This window comes from Rhododendron vialii, chromosome 9a (assembly GCF_030253575.1).
Source record: "Rhododendron vialii isolate Sample 1 chromosome 9a, ASM3025357v1".
NCBI lineage: Eukaryota > Viridiplantae > Streptophyta > Magnoliopsida > Ericales > Ericaceae > Rhododendron > Rhododendron vialii.
The window spans coordinates 7,168,888-7,187,163 of NC_080565.1; the positions used below are offsets into that span (position 1 = coordinate 7,168,888).

Here is an 18,276-nt window from a genome sequence, read left to right on the forward strand (position 1 = left end):
AACCCATTTCTTTCTCAACTAGTAGTACTTCTATATCTATATCACATAATTGAAATTACCATATATTCAATAATTTAAGCTGCTTCTATGGAAGATGATTAAGTTAATTTTTTTAATCGTAAATGGTACCTATGCGATAGCTAGCTTTACTTTTTATTATTATTTTATTTTATGGTTTCAGAATAAAATATATAAAATAAAAAAATGAATATTCTCTAGTGATCTATGCTTCTAAAATCCCGTTGCGGAACGGGGCCTAAATACATTGCATGGGATACTTTATTTGTATCTTCTTTCAGTGTATTTTCATGTTTTCTTGAGAAAATACTTTTATGAGCCTAATATCAATACTACATTTTCTTGAAATATAATTTTGGCATTTCACTTTTTGATAAATGCATTCCAAAATTTGTCTTTCAGCGTTTCAAAATAAACGTTGCTCATTTTTCAAAGCACATTAAAAGACAAAATTTCGAGTGAATTTATAAAACAATGAAGTGCGCAAACCATTTTCCTATTCTCTTTCCAAAATCTCCAAAGTGAACCAGAAAATAAAACAAATCAAAAGAAAGACAAGATTCTTAACATCTGTATGCAACCCCACTCCTTCCAACCGTTTTGCCGTTTTCCCTCTCTCTCTCTCTCTCTCTCTCTCTCTCTCTCTCTCTCTCTCTCTCTAACTTCTAAATTTCTAACATTCCCACCTCTGCCTCTCCTCCATCTGAGAGTCCCCTTGCATTTTCATAGCCTATTTCTTACCACATTCTTTAATAACGGTGCTTTAATAGTCCTCTTTTTCCTTCACGATTCGACCGTTCCTATATACGCCTACACCTATACGGCTATACATATAACACATATACATATACATTCGCACTAACATATTTTTTGCACAAACCCAGATCAGATCGGATCAGATCTCGATCCCATTTCCCATTCCTGTGTCCATATCCCATTCCCACATCAATGGCGACAATGGAGAGCTTGATTGGACTGGTTAACAGAATCCAGAGAGCTTGCACTGTATTGGGCGATCATGGTGGTGAAGGGATGTCCCTTTGGGAAGCTCTCCCTTCTGTTGCCGTCGTCGGAGGCCAGGTCACCTCTTTTGCTCCCAAATGTTGCACTCTGTCCGTCCCAAAAAGATTGTCCCAAACGAGAACTTAAATTAGAATACATTTTGCTTCAAAAAACGTTTCAAACTTTCTTTCGCAAGATACTAGATATCAACGAGTTTTTTCAGTTTTTGAGAAAAAGTTTGATTTTTTCCGTAAAAAAATATATTCTTTTCGAGTCCTTGGTTTGCAGATGGACATTTTTTTTGGGACGGAAGGAGTATTTGCTTTTTCGGTTAGGAACCGTTTGATTGATCGAATTGGACGTGAATTTGTTGGCATTTTGTGGCTTCCTTATGCGGATCGGACATTCTTTTTAGGACGGAAGGAGTATATGTTTTTTCAATTAGGACCTGTTTGACTGATCGTATTTGAAGTGAATTTGCATGTTCACGTATCATAGAGATCTCATTTATGGACTTGGATTGGTGTTACGAAGGAAATTTCCGATGTAAGGATGATAAATCTATTGGACTGTCAATAGCACTGAATATGGAATATGTAATGTCTAATTCCAATCAGTAGTAGGAAGTATTTGGTTTAGTGGAATGGAGCTGGAAAGGAATGATCATTTCTTTGGAATGCTCATTCCAACATTTGGGATACAAATAGAAAATGATTGATACAAATAGAATCATCATTCACTGATTCAGACGTGAACTTGTTGAGATAGCCTTGGGATCTTATTTATGGAGTTAGATGGGCAATATGAATGAAATTTCTGATGTTTAAGTAAAAAACAAAGATTACAATTTTTGGTGAAAAGATTATGAACCTATTGGAATATCAATCGCACTGAATATGGACTGTATAATGCAAAGGTCCAATCACTATTAGTAAGTGCTTGGTTTAGCGGAATGCAGCTGAAATGGAATGATCATTTCTTTGTAATGTTCGTTCTGATGTTTTGTTTGCTACAAAATGATAGGTACAATTCTAGAATTAGAACCATCATTCACCGATTTAGATAGGTGGTCATTCCATTGGGAGACCAAGGAATGCCTATTTCATTCCTTTTGAAAATGATTCCAAAGGACCAATTAGTCCTATGGAATTACTTATACTCTTTGATTATACACTGTCATTAGCAGTTTTGACCAATCGAACGGGGTCCTTGATTATTTGTCTTCCTGCTTCAATTTCTTGCTTTTATGTGCCAATCAGAGTTCTGGAAAATCATCGGTGCTGGAAAGTGTTGTCGGGAGAGATTTTCTGCCTCGTGGATCCGGTAATTTCAGCTCTCTATGATTGGATTTGTGCTTGAAAAAAAAGTTTTTTTTTTTTTTTTTTAAAGAGTCAAGATGTAGGGTCACATTGGTTTAATTATTAACTCCAAACATTTATCTGGTCATGGACGGCTGTCCACTCGCTGCCCATTGGTTCTGGGATGGATGTTTTACAGTAATGTCGGAGTTGGGTGTTGAGAATCTTTGTTTCTTTGTGATCGATTCGATTGTCCTTATTTGTGCTAAAACTTGGACACGAGGATCCGATGTTCATTCCTTCCCGTGGGAGCCAGGGTTGCACCTGCAAAGGGCATTAAGAGCTTATCCTACATTGGTCAAATGTTATCTCCAAACTAGCATATAACTGAATATATGCATCTGGATGGCATCTTCACCCATCCCTAGTTGGAATATAACTGAATATTTTGGCTATTTTGGCAAAAAGGATTAGAAGTCGCTATTTTTAACCCTCAAGCAACCTTGTGCATTCTTACGTTAATGTGATTACCCAATGTGTATGGTTCATGCTGGAAAATGGTAGAAATTGGATACAAGTTAGCACTTGAAAACTTTAACCAAAACCCATTTGTTGAAGAGGAAATTTTGTGGTATTTTTTCTTTTTCATTGGTTTTATAGCTCAAAGTATGAGCCAATAGTCAGTATCCACTCCTTCTTTTACACATAGCTAATGTCTTTTTCCTTGAACTTATAAGGTATCGTTACTAGGAGGCCATTGGTGTTACAGCTGCATAAGATAGAAGGGGGAACTGAATATGCCGAGTTTCTGCATGCACCAAAGAAGAGATTTACTGATTTTGGTAAGTCTGATTTACCGAATGATTCTTTTTGTTTTGGGTTTCTGTCAGGTGTATTTAGTGTGCACTTCATTACAACCTTTCAATCGTGTTGCTCGGAAAATAAACAAACTGGTAGTCTCTGTAATTTTTAAGTTGAAAATTTACCTCTGATAACAATGTCAAACAGAGCAATGGCTTCCACAAATACCCATATAATGTGCGTATTGAATACCTATAGAGAGGGATCATTACTTGAAAACATAGAACCCAGGATGTTAAATAGAGAGAACACTTACTTCCTTCGTCCCTTCATAACACATGTTTCCAGAACTTATATCCAAATAGTATGATAAAAATTTCCCAACTCAAAAGTGTGGACATTAAACCAACTCTACAAATCGTCATTCAAAATTAGTTTTGTATTGTTATGTAGAAGGATCTATGTTTCCCGAATTGTTGACCAGAATGAGGAGAGTAAAACTGTCTTTGAAATTCGGGTTGCAAAGTAAGAGCAAGTAAAAAATGCTGAAAAGACTAAGAAAAACTGAGGCAGTTACAGGACAATGTGGGAAGTTACTCATGTAGAATTGTGTTTTTTTTCCTATGTGCCCTTATATATGACGGAGACGAGTTATATGAACCATAAAACACTTTTCCTTTTTGTAACCGTAATGTGAATAACATGTATAAATTGACATGCAATAAGGTAGATAATCCTCTGTCTTTTCCTGGTATATTATTCGGTTCCATGTGTTATGCATGACTGTTGTGTGGGTGCCCATCTTTCAAGGTGAAGGTAGAAAGACCTTTTCCTATTTGGACACCGAAGAAGATGTAATGACTCATTTGGTCATTCATATTACCAAGTCAACCTCACAAGGCTCAAATTATTGAAGTCATATCAAAGGGTTTTTGAGGCTTCCTTAATGTTATGAACTTGATTGTGTTCCAATAATATGTTATTCCCTACTAGGATTAACATTCAGACTGCATTTGAAAGGAAAGCTAATGATAGAATGCTGGTTGGAAGAGGTGCTATCCTTCTTCCCTCTTTCATCTTTATGGATGTATTACGGGTACTGAATCTTCCATATGAGCATATCAGCAAGCTCTCATTCACTCATGGTGGAAAATCTCATCTATTATGCATGTTTCGAGAGAGGTCTCAAAAGCTCGCTTCTAGAAGAACTGGCTAAGAAATTGAATATTCATGGATGAGGATAGCTTACAAAATCCCTTTCTAGTTAACTCCCACAACTTTTTGCGGGTGGTCAGCCCAGTTGCAACATTATGTGCTCTTTATGCATATGGCAACTTCCTGTGCTCTTTATGCATATGTAGTAACCAACATCAAAAAGTTTAAAAAAGAGGGAAGACAAAAAGAAGCAGCAGCAATTACAAAAATGCTATGGTTGAAAGGAATGAGAACAGCCCTTGTGCTTTGTTATTGCCTCACTCGAAGTCCTTGATTGCCATGTTTTTTGGTGTAATTATAAATCTTGATTCCAACATCATCTCATCTGAATCTCCCACTTGTTACAGAACGACATACATTAGGGTTTGTGTGAAGCTACAGCTTCTAGTTGCTCGACTTTTGTGGTTGTTTTTCCATATTTTGTTTTGATACGTAACCAAAATTTTTACAACAGTGCTTTTAAGGGAATGCCACCTATATACAAATAGATGGTCACCCTAAGAGGGCCTCTGCACTACCATATGTATGTAAAAGCTCTGCAAATTCTAAAAATTGATCTACATTTGCAACTAAGCAAGATAGTCACTGTTGTTTCTCACCATAGCAAAGGACTCTCACTATGGTCAAATGGCGCTGATTTTCTCATACCATGTGAGGCAAATAAAGTAGTTGTATCCCAAACCTTTCTCCTCCTTTTCCCAATCCTTGCCCCCAGCTGGCAGGGTAGAAAATCCACCAGATGTACTGGACCACTATTGCCATCCAATGCTTGCCCAACCAACAAAGAACTGAATTCCATATTCCCAAGCCACCGAACAATGTAAAAGAAGGTGTGCCATCTGTTCTCCATCTCTTTTGCACATATAACCCCAATCTTGCCTGTTCCTAGTATATCCAGGGACGATTTCATGGTGCATCGTGAAAGGTTGGGCCTGGAAATCATGGGACATGGGTTCACTACGAGCTGTGCATGTTAGTATTCCATAGGTTAGGTCTATATAGAGTCTACCCCTGCCACCACTCTCGCTTGGAAGCACTGGAGAATGACTGATGTTCCAAGTGAACCCCACCAATCTGTTGATGTTGTGGCTTCCTTATTTTCGTAATACTATCCAACCATAAAGAGTACATCATCCCCTTGAAGTTACCAGAGAATTGTTGAAAGTTATCATCCTTTTCCATGTTTTCCGTGACTGTCACTATGTATTAAGCAATCACTCTTTAGACTTTTCTTCTAAAACTCTGGTGCTAGGAACACTTAACACGTTGATCGTGTAATTTATAAGAAATTAGTGTTTGTTGAATAATTACCTCTTGCATTAATGGATGAGTGTTTTTTTTGGCCCTTGCAGCATCAGTGCGTAAGGAGATCGCGGATGAAACAGACCGTATTACAGGGAAGTCTAAGCAAATCTCTAACATTCCAATTCACCTGAGCATTTATTCTCCAAATGGTTTGTAATTGCCTTGACCCTATCTAGTTCCTAGGTCTAGGTATTTCCTTAGTTTGGATAGCAGAAATATATTGGCATAATGACATATATTCTGCCTTTTTTTATTTTATTGTGGTAGAATTTGCAGGACTACATAACAAACTAATGACTATTTCGTACAAAGCTAAGGGCAGTTATACCCCGTATTAAAAACTATACACAACTAAGGGAAGAACACATATCGTCATTAGAGCACACAGAAAAGGGAGAAATGAATACCGAGACCTTAACCCCCCTCAGTAGTTCTACTTTCACTCTTAAAGTTTTAAGGTATTTGCTATTTTCATCTTACCTACCCAAAAGAAAAGGTTCATTGTTCATACGGCTAACTTTCAAAAGCTCGGTCTGGATGCTTCACCTCTTGTTTTTTAATTGAAGCGAAGGAGGCCACAATTCACTTTTAGAGAAGTAGGAGGGATGTGCCTTGATGCAGGAAGATGGAATCTTCCATCTTATCTCAGATAATAAGCTTTAATTTTCTTTGAGTTCTCTTGAACCAATGTTTTTCCCCGTCCAAATGTAGTAGAATGTGGCACAAGACAAGAAAAGTGTTGAGAGATGGTTTCATCTGCCCAAAAAAAAAAAAAAACCTTCATGTTGTCATTTGTAATTTTGTAGTGAATTTCTTCAAGGTTTCTCCTGTTTTCTAGGCGTTTTTAAAGGGAATTGATATCCGCACTCCCTTTTTTGATATCCACACTCCCTTTTATTGTTTTTTAGTGTTGATCAGAGGGTATGTGTTTTTTTTGCTAAAAGACAAAAAAGGGTGTGTGAATATAAAAAAGGGGAGTGTAGAAATCAATTCCGGTTTTTAAATTGCAAGCCAAAGGTTGGTTTCTCTTAGTTTGGTTTTGTGACTTATCTGCATGATTTGGTTTCTACAGTTGTAAACTTAACTCTCATAGATCTTCCTGGGTTGACAAAGGTTGCTGTGGGTAAGTATCAGAATGACAATTTTTGTGCAACATAACATAAAGAAACTAATCCATTTAGTTGTGCTTTTCGGAGAGTAATGAAAACTTTTTTTTTTCAGAGGGACAGTCAGAGTCTATCGTTGAGGATATTGAAAACATGGTCCGTTCTTATGTTGAGAAGGTGAGAATTCTTCATCTTTCCAAGAACAGCTAATAACTTTTGCTCCATTTAAAAGAAATACTAACTTACACATGCAATTTCTTAGCCTAGCTAGTATCAGAATCTATAATCTACCTCATCTTTGTCTTAAAGCTTCACATGGCTTCCTACGAAATTGCACATGTTGATATCTCAGAAGACTTTCAGCTGATCCTCCTCCTAGTTTACAGCAGTCCTCCAAGAGGAATGGGAAATTAAAGCAGTCCTAGTTTCAGTTGATCCTCAATTCTATCCCTCTTCAATTGTGGCTATTTTGATCTTTACTGTATCTTTCGGTCTATAAGAAGTCCCAATCGTATAATGCAGCAGCAACAACACTTAATCCCCTGGCACCCAACTGCTACCAAAAGAAGCTTAAGCTATCAGGAATTGGCCCAAATCAAGCTACTCAACATCCTCCCTCGCGTGCAACCCCATATGGCACGTGGAGATGCAAATTTTCATAGATAGGGCAAATAGAATACGAAGGGGAGATGCATAATGCAAACGGGGAACAAATGGTTACAATAGACTTGAACCCAAGACCTCTCCCAACCTGAGATCAAATAAGATGTTAAGTTACGAGTAGTCCCAAGAGCTTAAGCTATTACGAAATGGTCCCAATAATGTATATGAAGCTACTCAACACTAATGACACCACTAAGACCCCTTGCTACTGCTGTGGCATTTCCCTGAAAAGAAACATACCAAGTGTTACCTGGTAGACTAACTAGAGACGGAAAACCACTAAAGTAAAAAATGACACATCGGTTACCAGATACAGATACCATATTGGCATCTTATCTCTGGAGAAACTAGAAAGCCACTAAGAAATGTATACATGATATGGATGGGCCGATTGTGTTAGGTTAGTGAAGTGTCTTGCTTTTGGTGTGTTTTGGGGTAGTATGGTGCACCTTTGCATTTGTTGATGCATATGTGTCCTTTTTTGGGAGGGAAGGGACTTATTATTTCTTCTACCTGCTTCACAAACTGACAAAAATTGGAAATTATTAGTTCATTATGAGTCTCTAAATTAAATGCAGGTCGTACCATATCCTGCAAAAGCAAGTTGTAGCCTCATATTTGAATTACAATTGCAGTAGTGTCAACTAATGTATTATTCTGGTTTTGTAGCCCAATTGCATTATACTGGCCATTTCTCCTGCTAATCAAGATATTGCCACTTCTGATGCTATAAAGCTAGCAAAAGAAGTTGATCCAACAGGTACTTGTGCAGTTATTGCTGTATTTACCTATTACATATTAAGGCTGGATTACAACATTTCATGTTTTTTTGTTGCCGAATGTCGGTAGCTAATTATTCTTTTGTGTTAACTTGTTATTTTTAGGTGAAAGAACATTTGGAGTGGTAACAAAACTTGATCTAATGGACAAGGGCACGAATGCTCTGGATGTATGTACTTGATATTCCATTTTGGCAATTTCTCAATACATAGGATGTGTACTTCCTGTATATTAGTGCAATATCCAGAATCTTTATCTTGTCATGGTTATCTTCTCTTTTTCTTTTCAACTCCTTGAAACTCTGGTGCACTCTTCTTTTGAATTCTATGTAGTTTTTCAGTTGCCAAAGGAAACACATAACAATCAATTATTTAATTGTTTTAAGGTTCTTGAAGGAAGATCATATAGGCTTCAACATCCCTGGGTTGGAATTGTGAACCGTTCACAAGCAGATATCAACAAGAATGTTGACATGCTTGCTGCTCGTAGAAAGGAGCAGGAGTATTTTGAATCTAGCCCTGAGTATGGGCACTTGTCACACAAAATGGGTGCCGAGTATCTAGCGAAACTTTTATCGAAGGTCTCCTCACTTTAGTTACATTTTATCTTATAGTTACCTAAATCATCTCTCCATTCATCTCATACATTTCACTTTTTCGTATGTTGACCAGCATTTGGAGACAGTTATCAGGCAGCGCATACCAAGCATTATTGCATTAATCAATAAGACAATTGATGAGCTTAATGCGGAGTTGGATCGTATTGGAAGGCCTGTCGGGGTAGATGGAGGGGTAATCACTGGATTTATGTCACAGTCACATGAAGAGATTGCTTTGTTCCTTGTTATTATTCTTAACATTCCTTTGCTCCTGTTAGTTACTTGGGAAATCTTACCTTTATGTGCAGGCTCAGCTCTACACGATTTTGGAAATGTGTCGAGCATTTGACAAAGTATTTAAGGAACACCTGGATGGAGGGTAATTCCACATTCTTTGTTATCTTTTGTTAGGAAGTTTCAAGCATGTCTTTGCTGGTAGCATAATGACATTAATTGATAGCAACTTTTAGGATGCATTGGGTATTTCCAACTTGTTCAATGCTGTTCCCAAGCTCCTGTGGTAGCGTTTTGGTTGCTATTGCATGTGCTGTTTGAGAAGAAATGCTAATGGAATCATAATCGAGCAAAGATAATTCATTTTGAATCCTTATCTTACAAGTCTTTCCCATGTGTGGAACTAGATACTATCATGTACTCAAGCAAGAGCCTCTATTTGGATCGCATATGATTCAATGGTTCTGGGACTATCAAAGTATCGGATATGAATTGGTTCCAACGCAAAATTGATGTTGACGCGACCTTGTATCTTTAAGCCAAATCGACTTTGTGGATAGAGACCGTCAAGTGAGTCATGTCTATAGTTTCTTGGAGGGACCTAGAACTTCTCTTTGAAGAAAAAGTGGAACACATTTATCTGAAGGGGTACCTCACCTCAAAACACTTGTTGAAAACTATGACGGCAATTTCGCAAGTGCACCAAAATCTCCTCTGAACCTATTGAGAAGAATCATATATCTCTCTTTTTGTTTCTTTTCATAAAGCACACTACTAAATTCCATTGTACCCATTCAAAGAAAACGACTATTAGCATTCTCTGTCCAATCACAGAAGTCAGGACTTTCGATTATCAAAAGAAAAAAAAGTCAGAACTTGTAGAAGTAATAAAATTGTTGATATAGTAATTAAACTCGATGCAAGAAATGGCTAGTTAGAGGGAGATCATTTTGGAAATTATGGATAGTTTAATCCAAAAATACAAAGAATACATGAATATCAACAAGTACGACAAATTCTTGTACATTATTTTTCCGGTTAACGCAAGACAACAAAGACACTCTATGTTCAAACGCTAAACAACAGCCATGTAAAGCCTAAGTCACATAGATCAAGTATTTCCCTAGCTAAAAGGAAAATTTTTGTAACATGTAAATTCTCGGCAACAAAGTAAGAATGGTAAAGAGGTTTCCATGTCGTAATGACTTTGTAAAGTTGTATAGAATCTTCAAAAAAAAAAAAAGAGTTTGCAAAAGGCCATGACGTTATTGTTAGAGCTTGTCCCACATTGGTTAATTATTATATCTAGAAAGTAGAAACTAATATTGTACTCTCAAAGCCTTTCGTGCAAAACTCTCTGGATTGATCCCCATCTATCGTTCTTCAATTCTAATTTCTTATTTTATCCAGTTGTTCTTACATACCTCAATATTTCCAAAAGAACTAGCTTGGAGCACCCCCCATATTTTTTTAGCGTGGGAAGTTTAAGTTTAATGAGTGGCGTGACATGTATGCATGAAGAATGCCATCCTTCTTAGGAACTTCATTATGAAAATAAAACTGAAAACATAGAAAGAGGTGGAATACCAGAGGTTGATTCGATGCTTTTAGAACTTCTCAATGAACTTGAACTACGAAAAAAAGGTATAGGAAAAAAAGGGTAAAGAGTCAGGACTACTTTAGGAAATTGAGCGCATATGTTCTACTATTTAGTTAAGGCATATTTACTTAAATATTTGAAAAATAGATCAGACCGTACCTAACACCATGCCAAAGGGGGTAATTGAACACTAGGGTTCCTATTATCTAGATCGAGATGAAGTATTATGGCATTTGTTGCTAAATTGTCTCTTAGATACAGAATACAACAATGATAGGTTTCTTTAAAACATATTATAAACGTTCCCCGAGCTGTACCAGTAACTTTTTTTTAAAGGTTTCGCCTTGTTTACGTACCTGTAATGTAGTGCCCCCGCATGTCATACCTGTATCTGTGCTTTATAGGTTCCAGGTTACATCAGATTTTCAGCTTTCTTATAAGAAAATTTCTTTTCTTGTAATCTGTTATAACATAAGGAGTTGCTTATTAGGCGGCCAGGTGGAGATCGGATATATGGGGTTTTTGATCATCAACTACCAGCTGCTTTTAAAAAGCTTCCGTTGGATCGCCATCTTTCAATAAACAATGTCAGAAAAGTAATATCAGAGGCAGATGGCTATCAGCCTCATTTGATTGCTCCTGAACAAGGGTACAGAAGACTCATCGACGGGTCTCTCGGCTATTTCAAAGGCCCAGCTGAAGCCTCTGTTGATGCCGTAATGTTTTCCACTTGTTCATTATCCTACTTGATCTTCTTAATTCCACGGCCATGTAGATTTCTTGAACATGAGTATCTATGCTAATTAGGTTAGCTGGGAGTTTGTATTTTTTTTGGACCACTCGTTAGGGGCGTTGGATGTGGAATGTGTCCAAGTATGGGAATCATCTAGTTTCTATGTCAAGAACAGAGGGACACGCTTAACTATTTGTATTGCTCGGTATCTTTGTTTTATTTTTGTACAGAAATGATGATCCAAAGCGTCTTGGGGCGTTTCGTGTGTATTATAAAAGTTTTCTACAAAGTCCCTGGTAAATTGGAAATTTAGAACATCATAAATCTAGTTGACTGTGTAGGTAAATATTTAATGCCCACCTGTCTGTCAGAATTAAGGGTTGCCTTATGCAGTTAGGACAATCTACGTAATATAGCCAGAACCATATGTTAATTTAACTTTCAGGCTCAGCGTAAATGGTACAATCAAAATGGCTGCCCCCCATATTACACTTGCTTGTATGTTCAATTTCGAGGTCAATTCTGAGGATTGACATGCGATCATTTGATATTTGTAAGATAGTGCAATGCAGGCGTTAGTTCTTTACACGATTATCTATTTCTTTTGCCTGCTATATTCAGTGCCTTTTTGTGTTTGCTGTAAAATCGTCACTGTTAGGAGATAATGAAACAAAAGTATCTTGTTATCAAATATAAATCCTAGTTAATTCCAGTTCTCGTCATTGATTAGTTTCTAATTTGTTTTCCTCAGGTACACTTCATTCTCAAAGAACTTGTAAGGAAGTCAATAGCAGCAACAGAGGTGAACAATCTTTAGTTAGTAACAACATTGTATGGGCCAGTTTAAATCTACCTCGTTTAACATATGAATGGGTTGGTATTTGGCATAAAACATAGTGTAACCGAGGCATTTTTGACATTCAACTTTATACAGTGGTAAAATGTCAGGTGACCAAGTGTTGGAACTTCGGTTGGAATCTGTGTTATATTGTCTTGGGCGAATAACATTGTTAGTATCTTAATCAATTCGCACCCTTCCAGCACACTTGATCATTAACAGAAACCAACATTGGGAATTTAATTCACCTATTACCAAAATTACTATGGAATAGTTAACAATTACTAGCTTCCTTCAAGAATGTCAAGATACGTTATAGGCCATCCCAATATCTTCCGTTGGATTTTTTTGCATACGCTAGTTTATGATTTCAATTTCATTGTTAAAAAAATTAGCTTTCCATTGTAAGCGATCCGCAAACTGTTTAGCATAATATTTTCTAAACTTGTCTTAGGGGTATACCAGAGTTTAATATGATTGGAACATAGTTCTATCACCTTCTTTGGCCAGGTCTTGGTCTTCCAACCTTTTCACAATTACAGTTCACTGCGTCCTTTACTGAAGAAAGTAAAGTGGCTTGAAAGCTTACCTTATTATTAAGGAAAGGAACCTGACTTTTGGAGTTTTCATCGCAACCTAGGTTAGGGGTTAGACCGTAGCTTGCTACTGAAAAACATAATTGGCTAGTGCGGCTCGGTTCACTCTTCAAGTTCCGCCCGCCTTACTAAATCTCTCTGCCTCTAATTTAAAGCCCTTTCTCATTTTAATAAACATGGTTGCTTTGAAGTCGTAGCTTGCTGGTTTTTCCGTCACCCACAACAAATTGAATGGAACTTGGCAAAAAAGAAGTGAACACTTTGCTGAGGAACGAAGGCTTGCCTTAGCTCGAAGATCAGGTCCAGAAAGATTGATAAAACTGCCTTAATCTAGTTTCATAAGGCTCTGTTTAAAGGATCTAATTGGTAATGGATGATGAGATCCTCGAACTATTCCATTTTCTCCCCTTCTACCTACCCAAACCCTTGATCCAAATACAGCCTAATATCAGGAGTATATGAATGCACGCTCCTTCAAATTGAAGCATGGACTCTACTGAGGCTTCAAATTCTTATGCTGTCACATCACTCTCGTTGGCTTTAAGAACACACTAAGAGGAGCTACGTCTAATAGACACCCAGTGACCTTTGGAGTTATGTAAACTAACTTAAACAAGCAAATGAATTGTGGATAAAGTTGGTATCTGGGAATTTTGATACCACAAACATGAAAAAATAATACTAGCGTCTTTTCCTTCCCGAGGCTAGAAGAAATAAAAATACTGCACTAAAACACTGCATCTGAACTTTCAGTATCAATACGATGTTCTCTGATGACACATCATGGATATACTACTTGAATTGTAATTCAAAATTTCTAGTTTTGACATCAGACAGTTTTATTAAGATTCCATTTTTGCCGTCTCATTTATTTTTCCCAGCGACATGCCGCATTTTTTCTGTTAACATGAAGACACCTGTTGACAGTTTGATATATCTATTGTATCTCTTTATGCAGCAGTTGTGTATCCTTGTTATAACTTGCCCTAGTTTTCATACACTACTATTAGATACACACATAATCTGATTTGTGTCCTTCAATAGAATGGGCAGTTTTCATTTTATGGACACGATAAAGGAAAAAAGCAAACTAAGAAAATGTACAATTAAGGAAAAGGATAGGAAAAATTGCACTAGACATTTACATACACCTAAAATTCTACGTGGATCTTTCCCTCTTTGGCTTAAAACAGGGCTGAGTTGTTTCGTGTGCCTTGCCTTAATATATCTCTTTCTCTATTCTTTTTTTTTGGGTGGTATATGAATTTGATCTTCTTTGTATGAGCTCTCATCGTTCATCTGCCCAATAAAGCCAAGTTTGAGAGCATGAGGAAATACAAATTGTTACGCTTCCTCTTAACAGTGCGTCATGGTAATTGTAGGAGTTGAAGCGATTCCCATCACTTCAATCTGATATAGCAACATCTGCAAATGATTCGTTGGAAAAATTTCGGGATGAAAGCCGGAAAACAGTTTTACGGCTTGTTGAGATGGAGTCCACTTATTTGACGGTAGAATTTTTCCGCAAGCTTCATCTTGAACAAGAGAAGAATACCAATGCACCTTCAAACCAGCCAAATTCAAATGCAAATTCAAATCTGGATCGGTTCACAGAAAACCATCTTAGGAGAATCGGTGAGCAATTTGCTGGTTGCTTTGACATCAGTTGCACTGTTGAAATGATTCTTATTTCGTCTGATGCATACACAACACAAGCATCTGTTTCTGTTATGTTTGAAATTATGATTTTGCTTAACCGACAACTATAGTCCTGTACACTATGATTGGATTACTTGCACAATTGTAGTCATTTAAGAAGCTAACTGTAATTTAGAAAAAAATGCATAGAAAACACAAGCATACAATCCTACTTCATGCATGGAAAAAAGGAAACCGAGACTCTGCTATATGATGTTTTATTCTTGTCAGGATCAAATGTCACAGCTTATGTTAACATGGTTTGTGATACATTGAGGCTTTCGATCCCCAAGGCTGTTGTTTATTGTCAAGTCCTACAGGCCAAGAGATCTTTGCTCAACCAATTTTATGCTAATGTTGGGAGGAGAGAGGTAAAGTTACTTAAATGTTATATCACGTGGTGCACAGACTTGCAGTATTATTCACAAGCAATGCATAGCCCGTAGACTTTATCTTGTGCATCTCCTTGCCTCTTCGAAATGTATGCAACTTGAACCACCAGAAACTACCTTTTGAACACTTACAGATATCATTTTAAGAATTCTACATATGCTCCTTTGGGTCGTCTGTTGTGCTTATAATCTTTGAACCGCTGGTGAGACTAAAGATACATATCAACAATGAAAAAAGATGACACTTGAAGTAGAGTCTTGTCCTCTAACAGCTAAATAGCATGGAGATGGTCACTATATTGACATGCCAACAATGCTATTTTCCTCAAATGCATGACACACTGACATTACGTTAGGTAGGAACATATGATATATATGAGTTAAAACAAATATTTATTAAGAAATAGAGACATAAGACTGTCTGATATCAAGTAGACTCTATATTTCATAACATAAAAGACCATTACCATCTGCGAAATATTAATTGCGTTATCATGAAACCAATGATATAAACCATAATTCATTTATGTAGAAATTATGCTGTTGCATAGATTGGTGCACATTGTCTAACACGACATTCCTAAAACTACTAAGTAGTCTAAATGACAGGAGGTGAATTGGTATATATCTACACGGTCCTTATGTTATAATCATACAACAAATTACTTTTCCAAAACGAGTAATGTGTTTCATGGATCACTTAAAGATACGAACTCTTGTCCGGAAGTGTCTGATTAGTGTCTAGCTCTGAATTAATAAAAAACTAAATAAGATACCTATGGACGAGTGTCTGACAGAGCATCTGGCGAGCATCGGTGTCCGACATGAGACACTATGTGGCTGTGCTTCTTAGTCTGACGGTATTACAAGTCCTAGTTTGTTTACAATTGACATTGGCACGAACTAGTTAGATAGCCAGACACAGCCTAGGGTTCATCTTTTGTTTCAAGTGCCTCTTTGACAATAAACTAACGTAACAAGTGCAAGAATGAACAAAAATACTTGTATTAACCTGGTTATGTTAGAAGAGGTCCATATGGGAAAGTTCCAAACATTCAGCACCTGCAAAAAAGGGTACAAGTAATTGGTTGGATCACATTAATCCTACCACATCGAAATTACTCACTCTTATCAAATAGACCTCTGAAGCTCGTAGAAATAATGTGATCCAACAAGTTATTTCGATGCGGTAATGAATGTGATGGGTAATTTCGACGAGGTTCTCTTATTTGTTTTCTCATATCTAGAATCAAAAGTTATGGGTAAACAGAAGCCAAGATTGAACATCGACTGTCGGTAATGCAAGTATTTAGTGGTACAAGTCCTAGAACTCCTCATACGGACACCTTAAACTTTACTTTAAAACTACACCGGCCAAGTGTTTGACTTTCGGATACTTATCAAAAAACAAAGGGTAGTGATAATGCTAAAACTGCTTTTGTTGGTGCCAAAACTCCAATGTATAAAAGACTTGTACGCTGGACATGGTACAAACTTTTTATGCATTGGAGTTTTGGCACCAACAAAAACAGTTTTGGCATTATCATTTCTCAAAACGAATGAACTCTACAAATCTAACAAACCTGAAACAGAATAAGATTTAAAGTGAGAAATTGGGGTTTCAGGGAAGAACAAGACACTTTGAACCCTAAACACGACATGGACAGATTAACCAAAGAAAGAAAATATTGTGCTTGGTATCTGCAGAAGGAGCAGCTTGGCAAAATGTTGGATGAGGACCCATCACTGATGGCAAGAAGAGAGCAAATAGCTAAGAGGCTCGAGCTTTACAAGTCGGCTAGAGACGAGATTGATTCAGTCGCATGGAAGTGATTGGTGCCCTACTATAAATTGGAAAAGTCTACAAGCACGACATTCTGCGCACCAAAATGCACATCATGCTAATGTGGCTCTGTATAACAAAATAGCATCTCATTCAATTGCCAATAAAACTATGCGACATGAGCATGTTGAGTATATTTGTTGTCCAAAATGTTAGTGTTACTAGCATTATTACTCTTGAAAATTAGCATCCATAGCTCAAGATGCTGATTCCATATTCTTTTTCCACCAAAATAATCAAATCCCACATTGTACACGAGGAGAGTGGAGTTGGGCTTCCATATTTGCCCTTTTGGTCTCACCAGTGGTTTTGCTTTTATACTACCGTTGTTGGAATCTTGATTTGTTTGGGAGAAGGCTATGGTCTACACGGTTTGTATTGTACAATAGAATCGATACTTTTTACATGTTACACATTTTTTTTTGGGTGTATTACAATTGAGTGTATACAGAAGAAAAAAAATGAAGTTATGTTTGTTTTGGTAAGTTAAGAACGTTATGGTTTTGTGTTACCATAGTTCGATTTGCTATATATATATATAGTCATTTTCAAATAAGGAGGTCCTTATTTTAGTTAAAATAAGGACCTCCCCATTCCTCCCATTTCCCTTTCGAATTTTGATGATCCGAGCCGCTCAATGTGTTCAGAACGTGATTTTAAGAGTGCTCGTGAGGAATCAGCAAAAAAAATGACCAGGAAGGGTTTCATCCGAGCAGCTTTTATTTGAAACGTTCAATAAAAAACAAACAAAAACTGCTCGGATGAAGCCTTTCCGGTCATTTCTTTTGGCTAATTTTTCGCAAGTACCTTTAAAATCACGTTCTGAACACATCGAGCGGCTTGGATCATCAAAATTTTATTGGGAAAGGGAGGTCCTTATTTTATTAAGTTAAGGTGGTCCTTAGGAGAAGGGGAATATATATATATATATATTGACATTAGGGCTGCGTTTGTTTCAATGTAAAATGTTTTTCATGTAAAATATTTTTTTAGAAAACAAACTTTAAACTTTTATTTTTTGGTGTTTGGTTGGCACTTGAAAACATTTTTGGAAATCAACAAAATAGTGTAGAGAGGGAGATGGGGAGTTTAAATGGTGGAGAGATATGAGATTATTGGAATTGAACGTCAGTCAGGACTGATGATCGAGAAAACTGAGCAGTGACAATTACAGTAGAAGGTAGCGGGTTCATTTCAGAAAATAACTTACGGAGGATTTAAGGGTAAGTCATTATCATTCAATTGATGGAAAATGTTTTACATGTAAAATATTTTCATCATTTTTTACACAACCAAACACCGGAAAATAAGTAAAACATTTTATCGGAAAATATTTTATGTCCAAATAAACGGAGCCTAGATTTGTATATTATTTTGGTTAGTTACAAATGGATGTGAACGAAACACATGGAAATTTAGACAGTAAGAAAATAAACAGTACTGTTTCACCATTTCCAGAAGAACCACTATCTTATACTAGCTGTATTATTATTATTATTATTATTATTATTATTATTATTATTATTATTACATGTAAAAAAAACTCAACGTTGAAT

General features: G+C 36.7%; 1 protein-coding gene across 1 annotated transcript; it reads left to right on the forward strand.

Moving 5' to 3' along the window:
• Positions 1 to 608: 608 nt before the first annotated feature.
• Positions 609 to 17,205, forward strand: LOC131301432 (phragmoplastin DRP1C). The gene is made up of 16 exons (XM_058327732.1): positions 609 to 1,098; positions 2,280 to 2,343; positions 3,056 to 3,160; positions 5,687 to 5,788; positions 6,712 to 6,762; positions 6,861 to 6,922; positions 8,078 to 8,168; positions 8,293 to 8,357; positions 8,574 to 8,768; positions 8,860 to 8,979; positions 9,095 to 9,165; positions 11,111 to 11,336; positions 12,105 to 12,155; positions 14,170 to 14,422; positions 14,717 to 14,856; positions 16,585 to 17,205. The coding sequence occupies exons 1-16, from the start codon at positions 967 to 969 to the stop codon at positions 16,708 to 16,710; spliced, it is 1,854 nt and encodes a 617-aa protein (XP_058183715.1). The 5' UTR covers positions 609 to 966; the 3' UTR covers positions 16,711 to 17,205.
• Positions 17,206 to 18,276: the final 1,071 nt, after the last annotated feature.

What these genes read in the sequence shown, in the direction of transcription:
- LOC131301432 (XM_058327732.1), top strand. Translation starts at nt 967, where the DNA reads ATGGCGACAATGGAGAGCTTGATTGGACTGGTTAACAGAATCCAGAGA. An exon ending in GAGCATTTATTCTCCAAATG is followed by an intron (nt 5,789 to 6,711) that starts GTTTGTAATTGC and finishes TGGTTTCTACAG; the next exon opens with TTGTAAACTTAACTCTCATA. An exon ending in TAGCGAAACTTTTATCGAAG is followed by an intron (nt 8,769 to 8,859) that starts GTCTCCTCACTT and finishes TATGTTGACCAG; the next exon opens with CATTTGGAGACAGTTATCAG.